The sequence below is a fragment of the Monodelphis domestica genome, chromosome 4, assembly GCF_027887165.1.
Source record: "Monodelphis domestica isolate mMonDom1 chromosome 4, mMonDom1.pri, whole genome shotgun sequence".
NCBI classification, from domain to species: domain Eukaryota; kingdom Metazoa; phylum Chordata; class Mammalia; order Didelphimorphia; family Didelphidae; genus Monodelphis; species Monodelphis domestica.
In genome coordinates, this window is record NC_077230.1 from 362,666,025 (window position 1) to 362,688,218 (window position 22,194).

At 41.9% G+C, this 22,194-nt stretch overlaps 1 protein-coding gene across 1 annotated transcript; it reads right to left on the minus strand.

The window, feature by feature from the left end:
* Window positions 1–1,382: 1,382 nt before the first annotated feature.
* On the minus strand, window positions 1,383–13,321 carry CSF3R (colony stimulating factor 3 receptor). Its single transcript, XM_056795162.1, has 14 exons — window positions 13,029–13,321; window positions 12,096–12,219; window positions 11,465–11,655; window positions 10,427–10,599; window positions 9,924–10,089; window positions 9,724–9,809; window positions 6,893–7,106; window positions 6,112–6,309; window positions 5,152–5,253; window positions 4,461–4,607; window positions 3,819–3,959; window positions 3,329–3,425; window positions 2,621–2,702; window positions 1,383–2,378 (listed from the first exon to the last, which is right to left on the minus strand). The coding sequence occupies exons 2-14, from the start codon at window positions 12,182–12,184 to the stop codon at window positions 1,854–1,856; spliced, it is 2,211 nt and encodes a 736-aa protein (XP_056651140.1). The 5' UTR covers window positions 12,185–12,219; window positions 13,029–13,321; the 3' UTR covers window positions 1,383–1,853.
* Window positions 13,322–22,194: the final 8,873 nt, after the last annotated feature.

Consider the following 22,194-nt stretch of genomic DNA (forward strand, 5'->3'; position numbering starts at 1 on the left):
TCAGCTCTAGATCTATAATGGTGATTCCTGTTTGTATTGTATGGTAAGATTCCTAACATTTACCTTACAGCAGCCCTCATTTATTTATATTTTAACCTCTTACCTTTTGTTTTAGTGCCATTTCTAAGACAGAAGAGCAGCAAGGGCCAGTCATCTGGGGTTAAGTGACTTTTTTAAGATTATACAGCTGGAAAGTGTCTGAAGCAGATTTGAACCCAGGTCCTCCTGACTCTAGCTCTGGCCCTCTACCAACTATGCCATCTAGCTGTTCCTCTTGAGTATAATTTAGCCCATTTTACAAATGGGTAAACTAATGCTTGAAGAGAGAAAGAGACTTGTGCAAAGGCACACAGAAAGCAAATAAAAAAGATGGGTCTTGGACACAAGTTGTCTGACTTTAAGTTGAGTGCCGACCTACAGAATGTTTTAGATGGAAGGGACCTTGAAATTTGGCTAGTCCAGGGGCTCTTGAGCTGGACCACAGGTGTCTGTGGATTTTATTGGGTGCATGAACTTGGATGAACCAAAAACTACATATTAGTTTTCCTCAATCCCTATTTGAAACTAAATGTTTTTTTGCAGTTATTTAAAATGGTTATCCTAAGATGACCTTAGGTTTCACCAGACTGCCAGAGGGATCCATGATGCCAAAAGGGTTAAAATGATCTAGTCCATACCCCTCATTTTCCAGAGGAAAAGATTAAAAGAACATGGTGTAAAGGGAAAAAATGTGGGATTTTGAGTTAGAGGAAGAGGATTTGAGTTTGAATTCACATTTTTCCTTCCTGTGTGGTTCCTGACTCTTTGTGACCCCTGTGTCCATGTCTTGTCCATGAAGTTTTCTTGTCAATGATACTGGGGCCATTTGACATTTCCTTCTCCAGTGTATTAAGGCAGAGGTTAAATGATTTGCCCAGGGTCACACAGCTAAGATGTGTCAGAGGTCAGATATGAATTCAGCTCTTCCTGATACCAGGCCCAGCACACTATCCATTGAGCCACTTAGTTGCCTCACTACCTATGTGATCCTGGGCAAATCACTCATTATTTCTGGTTCTCAGGTTTCTCATCTGGTAATTGAAGGGGATGGATTGGATGACTTCTGGGCCCCTTTAAGCTCTAAATGTGGGTTCCTATGACATTCAGAAAAAGAGAAAGGACTTGTTCAAAGTTACTTAATGAGTAAGTGGCACAGCCATGATGGGATCTTCTGTCCTCACTACTATTTCCATAGCGCCATGCCACAAAACATTTCTGGTGAGGTTTGTTCATGGATAATACTCATTACTTCCTGCCCTCCTCCCAATCTTACTCTCCCTTGGACCCCCCCCTCCACATCCACGCATGTGAATGATAGAGCCCAGACACACTTTAAAGTCTGAAAGAATCAGTTTTTAAAATGTTGTCCGTTTGGAAGCCTATATGGCAGGTACAAAAAGGGGTAAGGGTAGGATCCTTTGATTTTAGGAACTTTCCTTGTCCGGACATGGGCCCACAGAGCAGAAATGATGCAGGTGTAGAAACTGACAGAGAAGTGGAGTCATGCTACCCTAGGTAGGAACATCTTTCTGGATAGGGGGAGGTGACTAGAGGAGGGGGAAGTCTTCTTGGGGATGTGTGGGGTCTAGACTCTTTTATCGATTCCTCCCTAGTTCCCCCACTTCACAGAAAAGACTGTCACTGTAACTTAGCTGGGGAAGTCCTGAGCTGTCTTCTACACTAGGATAGACAAAGTCATCTACCTGCTCATGAGAACAATAGGAAACTCAGGGTTCTTCCTCCCACAGGACTCTATATCTAGGTCCAGGTGTAGGAAGGTATCTCACAGCATGGAAAGAGGTTGAAGTGGGATTCTATAAAGGATTGTAGAGGCTGCCTAGTCCTTCAGCTCCTTCAATCCTCAGTCCTTGCAGGAGAGGAAAATCAAGGAGTGGTCCCTGTGGGCAGCGGGGAAGGAAGGCAGAGTCATCACTGTCCTCTTCTGGGAAGCCTTGAGAACTAGGAACCCTGGATGCAAGAGGACTTCTCTGGAACCACATGTTCTCATAGACTTTGGGGCTTGGGGTGAGGTCAGCCAGGAGGGGCTGTGTAGAATCTGAGCGTAGGTAGAGCCCGGCAGGGGATTCATGCTGGCTCTGGTACCCTTGGTTTCCCATCACCTTTCCATACTGGATGGGGTCATTGGAGTTGGGATGGGGCTCTGGCAGGAAGGGATCCCCTTGGAGAATATAAGCTTGGACCAGGTGGGGGAGATTCTTAGTCTCTTCATCTGACCCTATTGTTTGTGGTGGTGGCTTCTTCTCTTCTTCTTTCAGGACTATGATCTTGGAGACAGGGGGCATGCCAGGGTCCCTCAGGCTTGAGAGATGAATGATCTCCTGGGAAGGATGGGAACATCAAAATGGTTGGAGAGGGATACCCAGATCATTGTTTCTCCATATGGCCAAGATTGTCCAGGGTCAGTTGGAAGGAGACTACTCTCCTTGGGAGAGGAGAAGACATGTAGGGAGGATAGGGTGATGGAGTTGGGCAATGTGAATCTCTCCCCCATGCCTATTTTTCTTCTTAGGCTCTTAGTGCCCTTGTCCCACCCTAGGACTCTCCCCAGTTTATATCTTACCCCAGGAAAGATTGTGGGGACCCACTGGCCCAGGCTGCTGTGGGCTGGGTCTGGGACATTTGGCCAGAATTGATTCTTCATCCTGTAAAAGATGAAGTGAGTGCTCTGGTTGAGGCAGGAATTGGGAATGTCTTGCTCTGGTGTCAAGGATTCTTCTCTCCTTATTGATTCTAGAGTCCTGTGAGTTCTCTTTGACAAGCTACAACCTTTATTCTCTAAAAGCCTCAGCTTTGCTTCAAATGTTGAGGGAGGAGGAATCCCTGGGCTTAAGGAAGAAAAGGCTGGGGGCAATTGAATCTTGTTTGCTAAGACCCTGAGGACTAAATATAGACTGAGTAGGATGGGATATGCCTTTCCTCAATCCAGTATACTGGAGAAAGGTTTGAATCTAGAGCCAGGGCAAATCCTGGCTCTCAGCTGTCAAATGGGATGATGAGACTCAATGATCTCTAAGAGTCTTCTCTAAGGTTCTGATATCCTGGATCCTGTGATCCTATTCACAGAGGATGAGATAGGCTTAGGAAGAATTTCAGTTAGATGTGAGGAATGACTGCACAGTTGGAGGACCCCTGGGTAAATGGAAGGAGGAAAGATCTAGGATGATAGACACTGAGACTGGTGAAATGTATCTTGAGGTGTCAAGTAGTGTCCTTCTCTCCAAGCATCCTATGCCCATGCCCATCCCACCAGCCCTGGGATCTCACTCACTTGTGATTCTTATAGAGGCAGACAAGGGTAATAATGCAGAATATCATCACAGAGAAGATGATGATCAGGATCCAGAGAACAGTGGTATCTTTCTCATCTGTTGGGGAAGAGTTAGGTGAGAAAGTGCCATAGGAAGAGGTCAGATCCCTGAGCACAGAAATATTTCTAAATTTTCTGAATGGATACTTCCTGAATGTACTGCCATGACTCTCCCTCTCAGATTAGGTTTTCCTGTTGGCAGACCATCTTTCCCCATTTTAGACTGAAACTGTCCTTAGGACATTCCCTAGATAAGTAGGATTAGCAGATGATATGGGTCTATGCCATTAGAATGTGAATTCCTTGCACATAGGGATCATTCCCTTCTTTGTACTTATATCCCCTGCACCTAGCATAGTTCTTGGCACACAGTAGGCACTTGACAAATACTTGTAGAATGGTTGATTGTCAGCTGATGGGCCCTGGCCACCTCCATAGAGGCTGCTTTTACCAAAGGCTGTGGTCATCAGTGTGAGGTCTGTGCTGTTGATGCTTCCAGCTTGATTGGAAGCCATGAGGTGCACATGGTACATTCTGGTGGGTGCTAGGCCATGGAGAATGTAGCTTCGAGAAGAGGCATTTGGAATGGTGACTGTGAAATAGTAGTAGAGAGATAGACAGACTGGGTTAGGGTCTTAGGGGCTCTGAATTCTGAGAAAAATATCTCCTTTGGGATGGGAGAACAGGGAATGGTACTTACAGAATCCCTGTTCCTGGACACTGGTTCAAAAGGGATTGAAGACATGGGTGGGGATGTGGGAGACCCTTGGAAGGGGATAGCATCAAAGTACCAGATATGTGTCCTTGTGCTTGTCCAAGGTTTTGGGGGGGGGGAAGTGGCACTAGCTTAAGACCTTTGTTCTAACTAGCTCAATGGCTAGTTTGGGATATGGATCCAGAGGAGGATAAGCAATGACTCTTACAAAATTCCTTGATCTGGGAATTGTTTAAAAGATAGTGTATTGGGTATGGGAGACCTGGGGTGTATAGTAGAGATGCCAGGGATCTCCCTGAAAGAATACTGGCCAAATGTTTCTTGGATCCTAATTGCTTTGGGGGTAGGGATCAGAGAGGGACAAAAGTTAGCACTCACTGGATTTCTCATCTTGCGTGTTGGTCCAAAAGACAGTGTATTGGGTGATAGGACTCTTCCCCAGCTCTGGAGCTCCAGGCTCCCATTCCAGCTCAGCCCAGGTTCTTCCAATTTGCATCAGCTTTAGTTTAGGGGCATGGGATGGGCCTGTGGATTGAGGAAGGGGGCACAATGGAGGCTGGATGGATTTTGATCTCCTCCATTCCAGGCAGGTCTAGGAGGGGAGGTCAGATGTGGGGCTGGATTCTAGTTCCCAGGTTACCACAGGTGGATGTTTTGGAGGTAGAGTGGTTTAGCCAGAGGGAGAATTCCCAAGGTCAATGTGACCTTGTCTCTGAGTACACTGTCCCTTGCTCTAGCTCCTCCTGACTCCTTTCTGTGTCCTAAAGCTCCTCTTTCCTTCAGATCACTCCATTCCCCCTTCCACTGACACAGGGAAACACAAAGGGAGAGAGAAGGGAAGTACATTTTAGAATTGATGGCCCTGGACCACCTACCTAATTTCTTCCAAGTCCTCTGCCTGATTTTTATAAGCCTAATGCCTGAAACCAAAGAGGAAGTTGACTTATTGGACACGTATGCTTGTGTTTTCCAGGCTAATGGCTAAGGTGGGGAGGATGAGATGGATGTGACCAGGGCATGAGTAAGCTGGGGGTGGGAGACTGGGAATGAGGGGAGGTTGAGAGCAAACCCTTTTCTTGGGAGTAAGCATAGATGTACTGGGGGCACCCCGCAGTGTCATGGTACAGGGAGGACACAGCGATCTTGTATAGCTGGAAGGGCATGATGTTCTCTGCAAAGGAAGAAGAGTGAGAGCTTAGTCCTGGGAAGTGGGAGGGGCCACCCACTGTATTTTCTCTCTGCAACCATTGACACTGGTTGCGGGAGAAGCACTTGAATAATGGTTGTTGAAGATACAGTGGGAAACCGTAGGAGTGGTAGAGGAAACTTCCTATTTCTGAATATGAGAGAGAGAACAATAGGCATCCTGAGAAGACCTAGGGATTCTTCTTCCCCAGAGGAAAAGAATAACCACGATACTAGCTAGCATTTATATAGTGCTTCAAAGGTTGCAATATGCTTAACAGATATTATTTTATCCTCATAACACCTTGGGAGGTACTTGTTATTCTTTTGCCCATTTTACAGATGAGGAAACTAAAACTGAGGGTGGTTAAGTAGCTCGCCTAGAGGCATACAACTTTGGAAATGTCTGGGGCAGTGTTGGTGAAGGTTTTCAAGTTTGAGTGCCCAAACTGCAACTTTGAGCTCCTTGTGAGGCCCCTGTATTACCCCCGAGAGTAGAGGGAGGAAGTGCTTGCTTTGGGCAGCTGGACAGAGGGCAAGGCATGCAAAAATGTCCTTCAGCACTGGGAAGAGGGGAAATGGAGCAACTCTCCTCACCTTTGCTAACACTGGTCTAGGGCTGGATTTGAGCTCATGCCTTCCTTATTCAAAATTCCACACTCTAAGAGACCCTATCTATCCAGGCTGGGGCAGAATATGCTTTGCCTAGGAGGAGGAGGATTGATGGAATGATGAGGTGGGAAGGAAACCAATTCCATTGGAGAGGAGGACCCCACAAAACCTTTGTAAGGAATCTACTATCAGTAAAAGAGCCCTAGTTCCCCTCTGGGCTCTGAACTCTCACCATCCAGCAGGGTCCCAGTGCTGCTACCATTGGACTCAATCTTCCAGTTACCATCACAGTCAACCTCTGGTTGGACTGGAGCTAGGCACCATTCTATCACATAGGCCCTGGGGAGGGTCTGGCCTGGGGGATGTTCCCATGCTACCCAGAGGCTTTGAGCATCTGGGGCAGAGGTGTGGATACTGGATACAGAGGAACCTGCAAATGGGGATATGTTATGGAGTCAGTCTTTAGGAGAGAAAAGAGTGGTTTGGCATCCTTCCTAACCCCCCAAGCCCTAATCCCAATGAATATTATGTTGTCTGGAGGAATAAATGCTTTATTCTCAGGATCTCCAGTTTCTGTGGCATCATCCAGATATGGCTCTAGTCAGGCCCCAAGATGATACTTCAGGCTAAATCAGGCTTCACCTAGAGCCATGGTGGCAAACCTATGGCACATGTGCCAGAGGGAGTACTCCGAGTTCTCTCTGGGGGGCATGCACACTGTTGCCTCAGTATAGAGTTCACCAGAGTTCATTACTAGAAAGCCAGAGGGACATGGGGCTGGGCTGCTCCCCTCTTCCTTTCCAAGCATGCCTGAGGACATCACCCACCCCTCTAAAAGGTTTGCCATCACTGACAGGAGAGACTTGCAGATTCTTTTCATTTCCCTCCTTATATTGGGGGGAGGGAGGAGTTGAGGGAGTAGGGAAGAATTGGAAGAGGGAGGTACTGTGGTCTCAGAGATCAAACAGTGTATCTGCTGTTTCTTTTGATAAAGCAGGAAAAGTCATCCTCACCTTCACATTCCCAAAAGATGACAGTGGTTGGAGGAGATTCTCCAGCTGTGTTATAAGCTGTGAGGACCACCTCCTGAGCGGTTTCTGGCAACTGGAAGACACAACTCAGCTCTGTGGTGTTGCAGAGGGGTGGGGATACCCCATCTTCTCTTCGAGAAATTGGGAAGACAAGATAGCCCTGGATCCGACTGCTGATTTCCTTTGTGGGCACTGGCTGTATAGACACAAAAAAGAAGATATGATCTCTTTAAGAAATCACAGAACATCATAAGCACTATTTCTAGTGAATAGAATGCTGAGCTTGTAGTCAGGAATACCGAGTTCAAATCTACCCTCAACTCTGGATTGCTTTGTGACCCTGGGTAAGCCACTTCTTGCCTTAGTTTCATCATTTTAAAATGGGGATTATACCTTTGGGTTATTGGGGTGACCAGATGAGATAATAATTATATAGAGCTTAGTACAGTGCCTGGCACTTAGCAAGTGCAATATAAATGCTAGGTATTAATATCATTATTCCTAAAGTGACTTGTTTCACCTAATGATGAGGATAATTTTCTCCAACATCAAACTTAAATTTGTTTCTTTGAATTGAGACCCAATGCTTCTGGTTCTGCTTTCTAGGCCCAAGTGGAACAAGTTTAGTCTTCTTCTACATGGTAACCCTTCAAATATTTGAAAATTGTTAACATATTTTCCCTAATTCTTCCCTTTCCCAAGATCAAACATTCCTAGTTGTCTCAACTGATCTTTATTGGGCATGGCTCTTCATCATCTTGGTAAACCTTCTTCTAGATACACTGTTGCTTTTCTCTATTCTAAAATATGGTGCCCAGAAATGAAAACAGTTATCCAGATGCGATCTGACCAAGTTAAGTATGGTGTAACTATCGCTTCCAAGCCCTAGATTCTATTTTCTCAATGCAACCCAAGTTTGAATTTAACTTTCTTGGCTTCCATATTGCCCTGTTAATTCATCTAAGTTTATGATCTTCTAACAACCTCAGATCTTTTTTGAACAAAATGCTATGTAGTCATGCTGCTTTCATCTTACACTTGTGAAAGTGAATTTTTGAATGCAAATATAAGATATTGTGTATATGGCATGTTGTATAATTTCAGTTTGGCAGTGAGGTGACAGTGAATGGAATCAAGAAGTCCTGAGTTCAAATTTGTCTTTAGGCACTTATTAGCTTGACCTGCCTCAGTTTCCTTATTTATAAAATTGGGGTAGTAATTGTATTCACCTCCCAGGGTTGTTGTGAGGGGAAATGAGATCATATTTGTAAAATGTTTTGCAAACCTATAGCACTATATAAATGCTAACTTTTATTTTTTCAATTAAAATTCAAAATTGAATATCCAACATTCACAACTAAGCATAAAAGACATTTAAATAATGAAACTTTTCAGTGATTTAAAAAAAGTGTGTAACATACATAAATGCTAGCTTTTAAAGTGTTACAATACTATAAATTTCAAATATTATTATTACAGAGGCAACTAGGTGGCACAGTGGATAAAGTGCTGAGCATGGAGTCAGAAAGACTCTTCTTTCTGAGTAAAAATTTGGCCTCAAATACTTACTAGCTATGTGACTCTGGACAAGTCACTTAATTCTCTTTGCCTCAGTTTCCTTATCTATAAAATGGGCAGGAGAAGGAAATGATAAATCACTCTAATATCTTAGCTAAGAAATCACCAAATCGGGTCACAAAGAATCAGAAATGACTGAAAATGACTGAAAGGTAACAAAATTATTATTATACTTCTCTTCCCAAACCATGCATCCTCACCTCAGTATCCCTGACAAGTTCTAGTCTTCTCTTTAGTCATGGGTAGCTCATCATTTCCAGAGGCAGCTGATTCCCTTTTTGGAAAGCTAAATGGATTCCCTGGCTTACAGAAACTAAGGTTCCCTAGCTGGGAGTTGACCAAGGTTCCTATTACTAGGATCTTTCCTGTTTCTCAACTTTGTCCCCTGTTTCTGGTATACAGGATTGGGGACAATGATGGTGAGAGGGATGAAAGAAATGATGAGTAACCTTGGAAAGGTTCCTTCTACTTTTTTGGATTTGTTATTATACAGTTGTTTTAGTCATATCTAACTCTGCATGACCCATTTGATGTATTTTTATGGTAAAGATACTGGAGTGGTTTGCCATTTCCTTCTCTAGCTCATTTGAGGAAACTGAGGCAAACAAAGTTAACTAACTTGCCCAGGATCATGAAACTAGTAAGTGTCTGAGGCCAGATTTGAACTCAGGAAGATGAGTCTTCTTGACTCCAGTTCTAATATACTATCCACTGCACTATTTAGCTGCCTCAAATCTCTGGATTTACCCTCCTATAAACTGGTAGAGTTGGATTGGATATCCTCCAATGCCTCTCCCAGTTCTATGTGTATCTATTAACACTTAATAGATGTTTATTAAATGACTGGGATTATCTAAAAAGGGGATGAGAAAATTCAACCTAGAAGTTATGAAGAATTGAGGGGTCCGGGGGGGCAGCTGGGTAGCTCAATGGATTGAGAGCCAGGCCTAGATAGGAAGTCTTAGATTCAAATCTGACCTCAGACACTTCCCAGCTATGTGACCCTGGGCAAGTCACTTATCCCCCGTTACCTAGCCCTTACCACTCTTCTATCTTGGAACCAAAAATATTATCGATTCTAAGGTGGAAGGTATGGGTTTTTAAAAAATTAAGGGGTCCATCTCTCATAGATTTCCAGCTTTTTGTTGTCACTTCCCTAGGCTTGGGAAGGGGTCAAGCTTCCTATAGGAGGAACTGGAGAGGATGACCCCTAGTGGGTGGGGGAAGGAAGTTACCTTCCAGAGAAGTTGGATGTCCCTCATCGTAGTGTCCAGTTTCTGTACTCGTCGCCTCCACCACACATCCAGTCTGACTGAAGGAGCTGGGTAACAGGAGAGGCATGACTGACTGAGGGGACTGAGAAGAGGTGAAAGAATGCCATAGATATTCTATTACCCATTTCCTTTGTCGTATTCCAAAACCTTTGGTCACTTACGCCATTCCCTGGTAGTGAGCTCCAGGCTTGGGCTCCAGTCACTCCAGTGGCCACTCATAGGCCAGCGGATACAGCGCATTTGTAGGACATAGCGTGTGCCAAAGTGGAGGCCACAGAGACTATGTTCTCCCTCATTTTGGGGACTGAAGCTCAAGAAGGGTGACATCTGCCAGAAAGGGATCAGAAACCATGTAAGGGAAATGTACTCTGGACCAAGACCCTAAAGGAGGAGGATCCTGGGTGCTCAGAGAACCAGTGTGGAGAAGGATAGAAGGGAAGAAAGCATTATGGTGAAGATGGAGGAGGAGAATGGGGAAAGATCAAGGAGAGGACGGATGCTGAATGAGAGGGATAAGGAATGTGAGGGAGGATGAAGATTCAATGAAGAGGAGGTTTAGTTAGGCTATTCAGGGAGAAGGATAAAGGTTCAAGAAGGGACTGAAGGTTCAGTGAAGGAGATATAGATTCTCTCCTCTAAGGACAGGTGGGAGTGAGGGTCTTACCAGGACCCAGTTCAGCTCCCCAGGATGCTGGTACCGAAGATCACAGGTCTGTTCCAGGTGCTTGTTCTGCCTAGCTTTCTTCCATTGTAATTGGAGGCATCCAGGCTGGGGTAAGGAGGAGCCTGGGTCTAGCATGGCTTTAGCAGCCTGAAGTATTGGGGGTTCTAGTTTTACTGTAATAGAGAAGTCAATTTTTAACCCCCACTTTGTAGGGTCCCCTCTGTGTCTCTCCCATTGTGACACTGTCTTTGTGTGCCCTGTTGCTTTCCCTATTTTTATGTTCTTGCCATAAGGTGGTATAGCAGTTACAGCACTGGAACTAGAGTCTGGAAAATCAGAGTTTAAATTTGGTCTCAGACACTAACTGTGTGACCCTGGGCAAATCATTTCATCTCTGTCTGCCTCAGTTTCCTCAATTTTAAAATGGGGATAATAGCACCTCCCTTCCAGAGTTGTTGTGGGGATCAAATAGAATCATAATTGTAAAGTACCTACTCTGACACATAGTAGGCATTTGATAAATGCTTTTATCCTTCCTTTTTTCCTTCAGAAACAACCTCCTGGTATGTACCTTATGTATTTTCCTGAATCTGTGTCTTTCCTCCTTCCCAATACCTGGAATGCCCTCCCTCTCATTTTTCAAGTTCACGTTCTACCCACCCATTAAAACCTTCATCAGGAAGCTTTCCTTGATCCCCCAAACCCCAACAACAATTCCTTGTCAGACTGCACAGAGAACTTCGCTCATACCTATCTAATGGAATTTTAATGGCATGGCATGTGACAGTATCAGTGTTTATGTCTTATCCCTTTACCAAAGCATAAGTGCCTTGAGGGCAAGAGCTCCCTTATTCTTTTTGCCCTGTGGAGTACCAAGTAGGTGATATTTTAAATCTCATCTCCTGTGGCTGCCTTTATGTTTCTAACTATCTCTGCTCCTCTGTTTTTGTCTCTGTGTGTCTCCATATTCCTGTTTCTGTGTTTCTGAGCTTTCTTAGACATCCTTCCCTATCGACTTTTTTGGACTATATCACTCACCCACTTCCATGGGGTTGATGCACAAGTGTGGAGACTCAGCCTCCCCCAGCATGTTCTCTGCTTTCACCCAGATTTCTATCTTCTGGTACATGTGAAACTGGCTTCGGGGGATGGAGCACTGGTTCTCCTCACCAGCTCTGGGGATGCAGTCTGGAATGGGCTCTTCTAGAGACTGGCAGTTACCCTTGCTCCTGAGCACAATAAGAGCAGTTTATGTTGGAGCTGGTTGCCCACATCCCAAACTATCCCCTCACTCAGCCTTTCATCTAGGCTTCATCCACCTCAATGAGCCTTCATCTACTTTGCTGAGATTCTGCCACCTTTGCTGAGCACTCACCCATTTCATTCGATACCCATCACTGTTACTAAATTGTGTCTATTGGACCCACCAAGGGATGACTTACAAAATAAATAATTCTTACTTTTATTTCTAGGGCCCCAGCTACAAAGCTTTCATTTCTCTAATTCCTGACTGGCCAGATTTCATATATGCTCCACAGAGCCTTGGGAACAGGTCCTCCTCCACCCAGGGCTTGTGCCCCACTATTATCTCTTATCCCATCTTCTCTGTGGCCCTTACACATGTCCCCACAATCAGAGAGGCTGCTATTTCCCCCACAACCTCACTCACTTGTAGCTCTTCACAGTAAAGATGGTGGTCAGGTGCGTGCTGGGACCAGACTTCCACTGACAGGTGAGGACCTGGGCTGTAAGGTTCATGATGCAGGAGAAGTTGTTGGGTGGCTGAGGGGGATCTGAGGTCAAAGAGCAGTAAAAAAAAGAGTATGAGAAGAACAAGGCGTTTGAAAAGGAACTTGGCGAGGGCAAATAAAGAAGATCCAATCCTACTCTCTTAACTGTTCTTCTCTGTCTCTCAAACTCAGGCCTTCTGGGTTCCCACCATCCAGACTCCTGTTTCCTGTTCATAACTACCTTTGATCCATGGAGGTCAGAGGGTGAGGGCTAGGGAGAGCAGAGGTCTTACAATGGAGAGGATTGGATGGAGAGTCTAATGGATCCTAGCTTGGCCACTTATTACTGTGTGACCTTGGGAAATTCACTTTATATCTTTGGAGGTTTCTCCCCAGTTTCTCCTTCTGTAAAGTAAGTTAGAAAAGTGGTGCTTTTTAGGTCTTACATTATATGATACTAAAACATTATCTTGCTAATGGTCTCATCCTAGTTTTGGAGGTAGGAATAAGGGAACTAGACTCAAGCATCCTTGACAATTTGTCCTACCAATCTGACTCCTCTGTCCTATGTTTAGTTCACTGAGTGTGAAATTTAAACTTGTTCTTCTCCCATCCTCAATAGGAGGGATATATAATACCTACATATATACATATATGTATGTATGTATGTATGTATGTATGTATGTATGTATATCCCAAAGGGGAAGGAGAACCAGTTAGAAAGATTTTCTCTTCCAAGACTCTGGAGAACAGCCCATGTCTCCACCAACTCCTCCCCATACTGAGAGCCCCTGACTCTGTTTACTCTCCCTTCCCATATTCTAGCAAGGGACAATTAGGGCAGGGTTCCCAATGGAATGGGAGGGACTTACAGCCAGCCTGCAGCTCTGCCTGTTCTATGACCTGAAGAGTCCCTGGCAAGAGCAGGCAACAGGAGAGCACAGCATGGGTGAGATTAAGGTGGGGAAGTGTAATGTTGGACTCCAGAGTTCCATCTTCTCTTTGATGTTGCCAACCCTCAGGCAGCTGCTCCAAGTCTAGCCTCCACACAATCCTTATGGCTTTCTCAGTCAGGGTGCAGTTAGGATTGATGGTACAAGAAGCTGTGATGGAGGCACCCAGGGGGATAACAGAGGCTGACAGACTGATCCCTGCACAGTCTTGAAGTCCTGTGGGATGGGGAAAAGGACAGGTCATTGACAAAATGATGAGGGCATTGCATCTCTCTTTTTAAAAAAATTCAAAGATATTTTATTTTCCCAATTTTATGACTTAACAATTTAAAAAATACATTTCCCAAAATTATAAGATCCAAATCATCTCCCTCCTTCCCTCCCTTCCCTCCCCACTCTTGGAGGTGGTAAATCATTTGATCTGGGTTATTCATGTATTGTCATGCAAAACACATTTCCATATTGTTCCTTGTAAGAGAAAACAAAAAAAACCAAAACCCCAAAATAAAACCATAAATAAATGAATGTGAAAGATAGTATGCTTTGATCTGCATCTGATTCCAACAGCTCTTTCTCTGGAGCTGGAAAACATTCTTTGTTATGAGTCCTTCAGAATTGTTTCAGATCATTGTATAGGCACTGTATCTCTTGCCAGAGAAGACTAATTGCACAGCTTAAGCAATGTTGAATGGTAGAAAGAACACAACAATGGGGTTCAGAGGACTTAAGTTCTAATCTCAACTCTGAAGATTATTAATGATATGACCTTGTCTAGTTATTTAACCACTCTGGGCTTGAATTTCCTCTCCTACAAAATGAGGGAACTGTGTTAAATGATTCTTAAGCCCTTTCTAGCTCTAGATGTGTGACTTACATTAGGGTAGGACAGAATAGAAAGAAACCTGAAAGATCAGAGTGAGTTTGAATGTTTGCTGTTATGTTTACTAAACATGCAAGTTACTTAACAAATCAAAGTCTTCTTTATCACTTCATTGAAGAAAATAATCTATCTTGAAGGGCTATTGTGAAGAAAACACTTTAGCATTATTATAATGAAAGCAATTAATAGGAATAACATTAACACTATTTTTTGTTCCTTCCAAGCAAGTGGTATGACCCTGATATGATCTGTACAGAGTTGTCTTAACTTTCTAATCTAGGTGACTATGGAGACTGTATTCCTAGGCTTGCTATCTTCTTGCTCATTTTAAAAAATATTCATGCCTATGATTATTCCCATACAGTTTCATGTATTTCTGAATGATATGAGGATAACATCTATTCTCAAAGGGGGTGATATGATAAAGATGTAATGTGATAAATTTGAAAAAGATTTTATTTTAATGAATTAATAAACTTTGCTTTGAGAAAAACAAGAAGATCAAATTGTTTCTATTTAATCTAGGACAGTGATGGTGAACCTTTTACAGACTGAGTGCCCAAACTGCAATCCTCAGGCTGTACGTGGGCTCCCCGATTTATCCAAGACAGAGGAGGGAGGAAGCACTCTCATTGGGCTGCTAGGCAGCCATGTCCAGAGCAGGTCATGTGAGAAATGTCCTCAGAGAAGGGGGAAGGGAGCAACCCTCTTTGGCATTCTCTGTCACTTTTGTTATAGTTTTGCCAACATGGATCTAGGAGATATGTTATTGGTTTCCACTGTAAGGATAATTTAGGGTTGTATGGGTGTAGACATTCCTGATTTTGCTAGACTAAGTAGGGTGGAGTAATCTAAAGTTTACACCACATGTTTTCCATTGGGTGAAAGAATATACTTAAAGGACTTATGATAACTGTAATTGGATTAGTTGCCTTAGAACTCCAGCTATTGTGGCAGTGAAAAATAATGGAAAATCCAAGTAAACATGATGTTCCTAAATGATTTACAATATTAAAATTTTTATCTTGGAGTTAATAGAGAACAACTGCACCTCCTTTGGGTTCACATGAAAATCCATAGAAACATAGTCATACACATGCCTAAATACATGGTCTTTGGATACATTTTATTAATTGTCTATAAGGTTTCATGTTGGATTGAGGCTTTCATATATAGAACTGTTTTAATTAGTAGTAAAGAAATTTTTAACATGCTTTTTTTTTTGTTTGAGGTCTCTGATAGTATTAAGAAACAGGATTTATTTTTTCAATGTCAGTTCTTCAAGGATCCTTTTTGTAAGACTTCCTCTAGCTTATCACAGTATTACCTAAGTAATGTATAGGGTTTAGGCAAAGATAGAAAGAAAAAATGGTATTTGAAGACTCCATACTCTCAGATGAGTTACAAGTAGTCTGATTTGATTTTCTTCTTATGCCACCAATACTCATAAGATTAACTCCATAAGATTTGCAATTACTTTTACAATATGAACTAATTACTGGAAGGTCAATGTGATCAGATTTTGTATGGCCCTACTGAATTATACTGTCTTGTCACTAGCAGTTTTAAGCAGCTGAGGAAATCTCTACAAATGACTTGGAACTTGGAAAATTGATCTCTCTAGAAGAAATACCTCTTCAAATATGCAGAAAAAAGTGGAAGGTCTATTCCAGGTACTATAAACAACTGAAACTCCAGTTAAAGACATTAAGATATTGATTTAGGGGTATGTATTTCTGAGTTTGAGTGGATCAATTCAGACAGTTTTTGGATAGATCCTTTTCACAAAGAATTTCCAAGGGAAAATGTTTCCCAGAAGCAGACAACTTCATGAAATAGATAGTTAAATCTGAGATGAAGGAACAAAAAGTTTATTGTTTAAATGGACATTAAGATGCATCTTGGCCTTTTTTTGTCTTCCTGATTATGGAATTATGTTTATCATCCATCATTTCTTACAAATTCCCTGACCCTTTTATAAAGATGTTGAGGTGTCAAATTTTTTTTTTTTAAACTCTTACCTTCGGTCTTGGAGTCAATACTGTGTATTGGCTCCAAGGCAGAAGAGTGGTAAGGGCTAGGCAACGGGGGTTAAGTGACTTGCCCAGGGTCACACAGCTGAGAAGTGTCTGAGGTCAGATTTGAACCTAGGACCTCCCGTCTCTAGGCCTGGCTCTCAATCCACTGAGCTACCCAGCTGCCCCCGAGGTGTCAAATTTAAAACAAAACTGAAAGTTTAAATTCAGAGCCTCTGTTTTCTAGTTCCTTGTAAAATTGCTGTTAATTATGTCTCAGTCTGAATCCTGCTGAGATCTTACTATTGAGGTCCAATTCCCCATGTCTGAGTGTATATAACTTTGCCAAATATTTTATTACTTTAAAAATAATAGCTCAACCTAGAGACGGGAGGTCCTAGGTTCAAATCTGGCCTTAGCCACTTCCTAGCTGTGTGACCCTGGGCAAGTCACTTGACCCCCATTGCCTAGCCCTTACCACTCTTCTGCCTTGGAGCCAATACACAGTATTGACTCCAAGACGGAAGGTAAGGGTTTAAAAAAAAAATAATAGCTCTGGAAAGTTCATAAATTAGGGCTGAGTTTTTGAAATTATCATGAAACTCTAATCTTGATGAGAGGCTTGGTTTAGATTCTTTCCTTTTCTATTCATTGCCACATTTATTGTGGTCTGTAAAAATAAGTGACTTACTATGAATCTTTAGATGGCTCAGAGATAAAAAGAAAAAAAATTCTTTAGAAAAAAAGGAGATTATTGAAAGGAATTTTGGGAGCTGAGAGTAGTTTGATAAGAGTCAATATAACTAATTCTGCCACTTCTTGTTATGTGATATATCAGCATATATTTCAAGGACAGCATGAAGCAATCTGTCTCCTTCAGTCTCTACTTTCCATCTCTAATTGCTTTGTTATTGCAAAAGAGACTGGGGCTCAGACTCTTCATCTGTAAAATGCCAGGGATAGATGAAAAGATCCCCAAATTTGCTTCCAGGGCTAAATCCCAGACCCTAATAATAAGAATATATATAAAGTACTTCATGCTATTTGAGCCTTATAACAGTTCTGTAAGGAAAGTGCTATAGGTGTATGGCATTCTAAAAATGTTTATAAATATTTGGTGGTCAATGGTTCCCTATTATATAGATGAGGAAAATAAAGCATATAGATACTAAGCATCTTGCCTGTGGTCCTATAGTGGTGAAGAGCACTGGGCTTAGAGTTAGGAAGACCTGAGTTCAAATCCAGTCTCAGACATTTCCTAGCTATGTGACCTTGGGCAAGTCACTTAAATTCTGATTGTCTGACTAAAGAATACACACTCTACTGTAAAAGGAAATGGAAAACCAGTATCCTTGCCAAGAAAACCCCATGGATAGTTATGGTCTGTTGGATCAAAAAGTCAGACATGACTGAACAACTTCTGACTCAAAGTCTGGTTATAAAGGGATTTCCTCATCTCTGACTCCCTGGCTTCCTTTAAGTCCTACTTAAAATGCCACCTTCTGCAAGAAGCCTTTCACAGATCTCCTTAATGTCAATGACTTCCCTCTGAGATTAATTCCAATTTATCTTGGATATATCTTGTTCTATTATAGCTACTGTAATAGGAATTTTTCATTTCTTTTTTTTTCCTCCTCCAACTTTTGGCTGACTGAAAGCCTATCTTCTATTAATATCAAACTCACTTGACTAAAACCTGTGCCATGGTCAATGAACATTTACTTAATGCCTTAAATACTCTTTAGACAAGAAACCAGAGGAAGAACTATCCCTGACTTCTTGGTGACATGGACATTTTCTTTCTCAATTTGTCTAATTGTGAGTTTACCTATGAAGATTGTTTGATGATGTTTGTTTCCTTAGGGGATGTATGAGATTATGACCCTGTTTAAGTCTGTTCAATTCTTATGACATTAAAGGAAGCATGGGATCATTGATCAATCTTCTCTAAATTTTATCACCTAAGAAAAATGTACAAGATAGCAATTTGTAAAATAACCATTTCTCCATCACTCTGACGTAATTTGACTGTAAGAGAGCTTATTTGAATTCTAATGATTACCCAGATCCTTATGAGGTCTGAACCCATGCTTGAGCATTATAATAAAACTTAGCTTTTTACCTCTATAATTTCTGTATTGTGCTAAATATATTTTAGTAGAAGTTATCTACACATAAACTCAGAGAGGGGATACTTCTCCCATAAATTGTCTACATATAGTCTCCCTTCATTAGACTGTAAGTTCCTTGAGATTTTGGGCTATCTTTTACCTTTCTTTGTACCTGGCACATAAACTGTTTAATAAATACTTGGTACTGACTGTCTATTTCTCTAAAAAGGGTGATTTTTTCTTCTTTTTATATTCCCTTACTTCTGTCCTAGAATCACTACTATGTGTTGGTTCCAAGGCAGAAGAGCAATAAGGGCTGGGCAATGAGGGTTATTTAATTAGTTAAAGCCCAGGGCCATACAGCTAGGAAGTGACTGGGGTCAGATTTGAACCTAGGATCTCTCATTTTCAGACCTGGTTATCTACTGCACCTTACTGCCTGCCCACCTCCCTCCCCCCAGATTTATTTTTAGCCCAGACTTGCCAGTGCTCCTAAGACCTTTGAGGAGTCCACTGATGTTCTGATGTTCTGCTTGGGTAAAAAAAAAACACAAGAGGGTCCCATCTAATCATGGACAGTGGTCATGGCAGTGTCCCTGTCCACTTTTCCACAAAATCCCTCAAATTACTTGCCTTTAGAGAACTGGAAGAGCAGAATCGTTCCCAGCAAATTCCATGCCCCAGGCCACATGGCTGCATTATTAGTGTTCACCTGAAATAAGTTACCAGATCCCAAGGTGAGAAATAGGTCTTTAACCTCTTTTATAGTTAAATCTATGAGAAGATTTGAGACAGAGCCTCAGGGGTAAAGAGCCTATCAGAACCATTCCATCTCTGGTATTAAAGGACCACAGATTTAGATCTAAAGCTAGAAGGGTCTTCAGAGGTCTTCTAATTCAATCCCCTTCTTTAGCAGATGAGAAAATTGTGTCTCAGAAGTTTAAAAGACTTGTCCCACTTGGTAGTAAATCCTTAGGCACTAGCTGGGTGACCTTGAACAAGTCACTTAACCTCCAGATACCTCAGTTTCCTCATGGGGAATGATGATAAATGAGGATAATAATAGTGCCTCCCTACCAGGGTTATTAGGTTAAAATGACATGTTGGTGAAGAATTTTGTAAAACCTCAGAGCCCTATATAAGTGCTAGCTATTATCACGAATATTTTAATTAGTAAGTGACTTCAGCAGAATGTGAAAGGAGGTTTTCTCTTTTCTCTTTTTGGGGAACTCCATTGTCTTTTCTTCCATCCCCTTCCAAACCCTGGGTCTGGGCTAGGGAGGGGCACAAGAAAAGAGAAAAGTATGAAACTGGAATGTGTTTTTGTGCCTATAACAAAAGCTACTTCAGCTTTATAGATTTCTAATTTTTACCCTTTATGAGGGAGAATAAGTATCAGAGCTAAATATCTTGGCCCTGGGGCATAGGTACTGACTCAAGCTCCTGCCCTTGGTACTTCTTGGCTTTTTGTTGAGTTTTAATAACTCTGGTTCCATCTCACTATTCTTTCTAGGCTTCCTTGCTTGGTCCACCTTTCACTTTCCACAAACTGACATATCCTCCACTGCTTTGTTCTTGGCCCCCCTCTTTCTAAACACTTCCCCACCCTGGAGATCTCATCTGCTCCTGTGGGTTTATTGACCATCTCTATACAAATGATTTCCAGATCTACATATCCAGACCTCATCCATCTCTGTGCTTACAAGTTCCAGCTATAATAACAACTAACATTTATTGGGTGCACTAAGGTTTGAAATACATTTTATCTATGTCATCTTGTTTGATTCTCACAACAGCCCAATGAGGAAGATGGTGTTGTCATTTCAATTTCAAAGGTGAGGAAGCCAAACTAAAGGTTAAGTGATTTTCCCAGTTACAAAACTAGTTAGTATCTGACGCAGGATTCAAACTCAGGTCTTCCTGATTCCAGTCCTCTTTTCACCATACTAACTTGTACTTTTCCACCTGAGTGTCTGTAAGCATCTGATGCTTGGCAGGTCCCTAACTAAACTTATAATTTTCCTCCTAAACCTACTTCTTTTTTCAACTTCCCAACTTGAGTTGGTGAGACCATTCTCTCATTCCCTCAAATTTATATCTTTGGAATCTTCTTCTTTCTCTTCTTTCTCCCTCATCCATTACGTCCCAACAATTGTCAAATCTACCCTTATGAGCTTTCTCTCTTTCTCAGTTCTTGCCCTCATATGAGGGGACTTCAATATTTGTATTTCTGATCCCTTGGAAATCTTAATATACCAGTTCCTCAACTTATTCATTTCCCATAATTTATTCCTCCATCCCACCTTAGTTACCCATAGAGATACTCATACCCTTGTTCTGGCCATTTCCCACAAAGACATCACTTCTGTGTTCATGAACTCTGAAATTGCTTTATCTGATCCCATTCTATTATTTTCTTTTGCTTTGTAATACTAAATCCTATTCTTCAACCACACCATGATCTCTAATTCCTTCAGTTCCTCAGTTCTCTCCCAGACCATCAATCACCCCATTCACTGGCCATATTTTCTCCCTTTCCTTATTTTGACCCCTTAGTAAACCAGTTCAGGGCTACTTTGTCTTCTTCTGTTGAATCTCTTGGCCCCTGATCATGTCACTGATTATTCCCTGCCAAACCTCAGCCTTAGATCACTCCCACAACCTGCTACCTTTGATCATATGCATCTATCAATGAATGAAAGCAGAGAAAATGAGACAGCTATCTGAACCAAATCTACCACAAATTTAGGTAAATCAACCATAATTGGAGCCTCCTGTTGCAAGGCAATCCTTTTCTACCTTTCTAATTACCTTACTATTCCACTCACCTCAGTGACTTTTCTAAAACCTTTTCAACCCTCCTCAAGCCTTTCATGATTCCTCTCTTCAATCCTCTTATATGAGAAGCATCATTTCATATTTTACTGAAAAAACTGAGCAATCACGGAGAGATCTCTTTTCTTCCCTCCTTATCTCACATCACCTCGATTCTTTTGCTCACGATTTCTTCCTTTACCTGTTTCACATGATGAGCTGGACCTTCTCCTTGCCAAGGTCAACTCCTCTATGTGCCCAAGTGATTCCATTCCATTGTTTTCTTCAGTAGACTGCCCTCTCTACCACCACTCTCCCCCATCTTCAATCTTTTCTTCTCTACTATCTACAAACTTGTCTCCCTCTCAAAAAATCTCACTTGATCCACCCATCTCCACCAACTATATTGTCACATATTCTTTCTGCTCTTTGTGACCAAACTCCTTGAGAAGATTGTCTCCAGGAGGTGCCTCTGCTTCCTTTCCTCTTACCCTCTTCTTAACTGTCTACCTGCTGCTTTGTCTTCATTCCTCTCCCTCAAGTCACTGTTTACCATTTTACAGATGGGCAAACTGAGGAAAGAGAGGAGACTTACTTAAGGTCAGAGAGTAAGTTAGAGGCAGATAGGGGACACAGGATATAGAATGTTGGACCTAGAATCAAGAAGACCTGAGTTCAAATTCTGCCTCAGACTCATACTATCTGTATAACCTCTGGATAAGTTGATTAATTTCTATCTGCTATAATTTTCTCATCTGCAAATGAGGGATAATAATAGCATTTACCTCTTTGTAAAAATAAAATGAGATCATATTTATAAAGTGTTTTGCATATCTTAAATGCTAATTATTATTATTAATAATACCAGACCAAAGATTTCCACCCTGTCTCCCTTACTTTGGTTTTGGAGCTTGCCACATTACCCTTCAGTGTTCCCAAATCACTAATCATCAATCTTCATGTTTTTAAATCTTTTCTTGCTCAGTTTACTGTTTACTTTAAACTTCCCACCAATGTATTAGTAGAAAACATTCGCTTTGGTGTTAGAGGATGGATATTAGAAACCCAGCTTGGCTACTTTGCACCTCGGTTTCCCCATCTGTACAATGAAGCATTTGGACAAAATGAACTCTGATAGGTAAAATTTATGTAGCAATTTAAGATTCACAACCCATTTTCCATGTATCATCTTCTCATTTAAGGCTTACAACAGCCCTGTGAGAGAGGCACAGTCTTTATCTCCATTGTGCAAATCGTTCTGGGGT

Coding starts and splice junctions, on each gene's coding strand:
- CSF3R (XM_056795162.1), bottom strand. CDS start 12,184: ATGAACCTTACAGCCCAGGTCCTCACCTGTCAGTGGAAGTCTGGTCCC. Junction 10,090..10,426: donor GGGAGCTGAACTGGGTCCTG/GTAAGACCCTCA, acceptor CCTTTCTGGCAG/ATGTCACCCTTCTTGAGCTT. Junction 4,608..5,151: donor TGCTTACTCCCAAGAAAAGG/GTTTGCTCTCAA, acceptor CTCAATCCACAG/GCCCATCCCATGCCCCTAAA.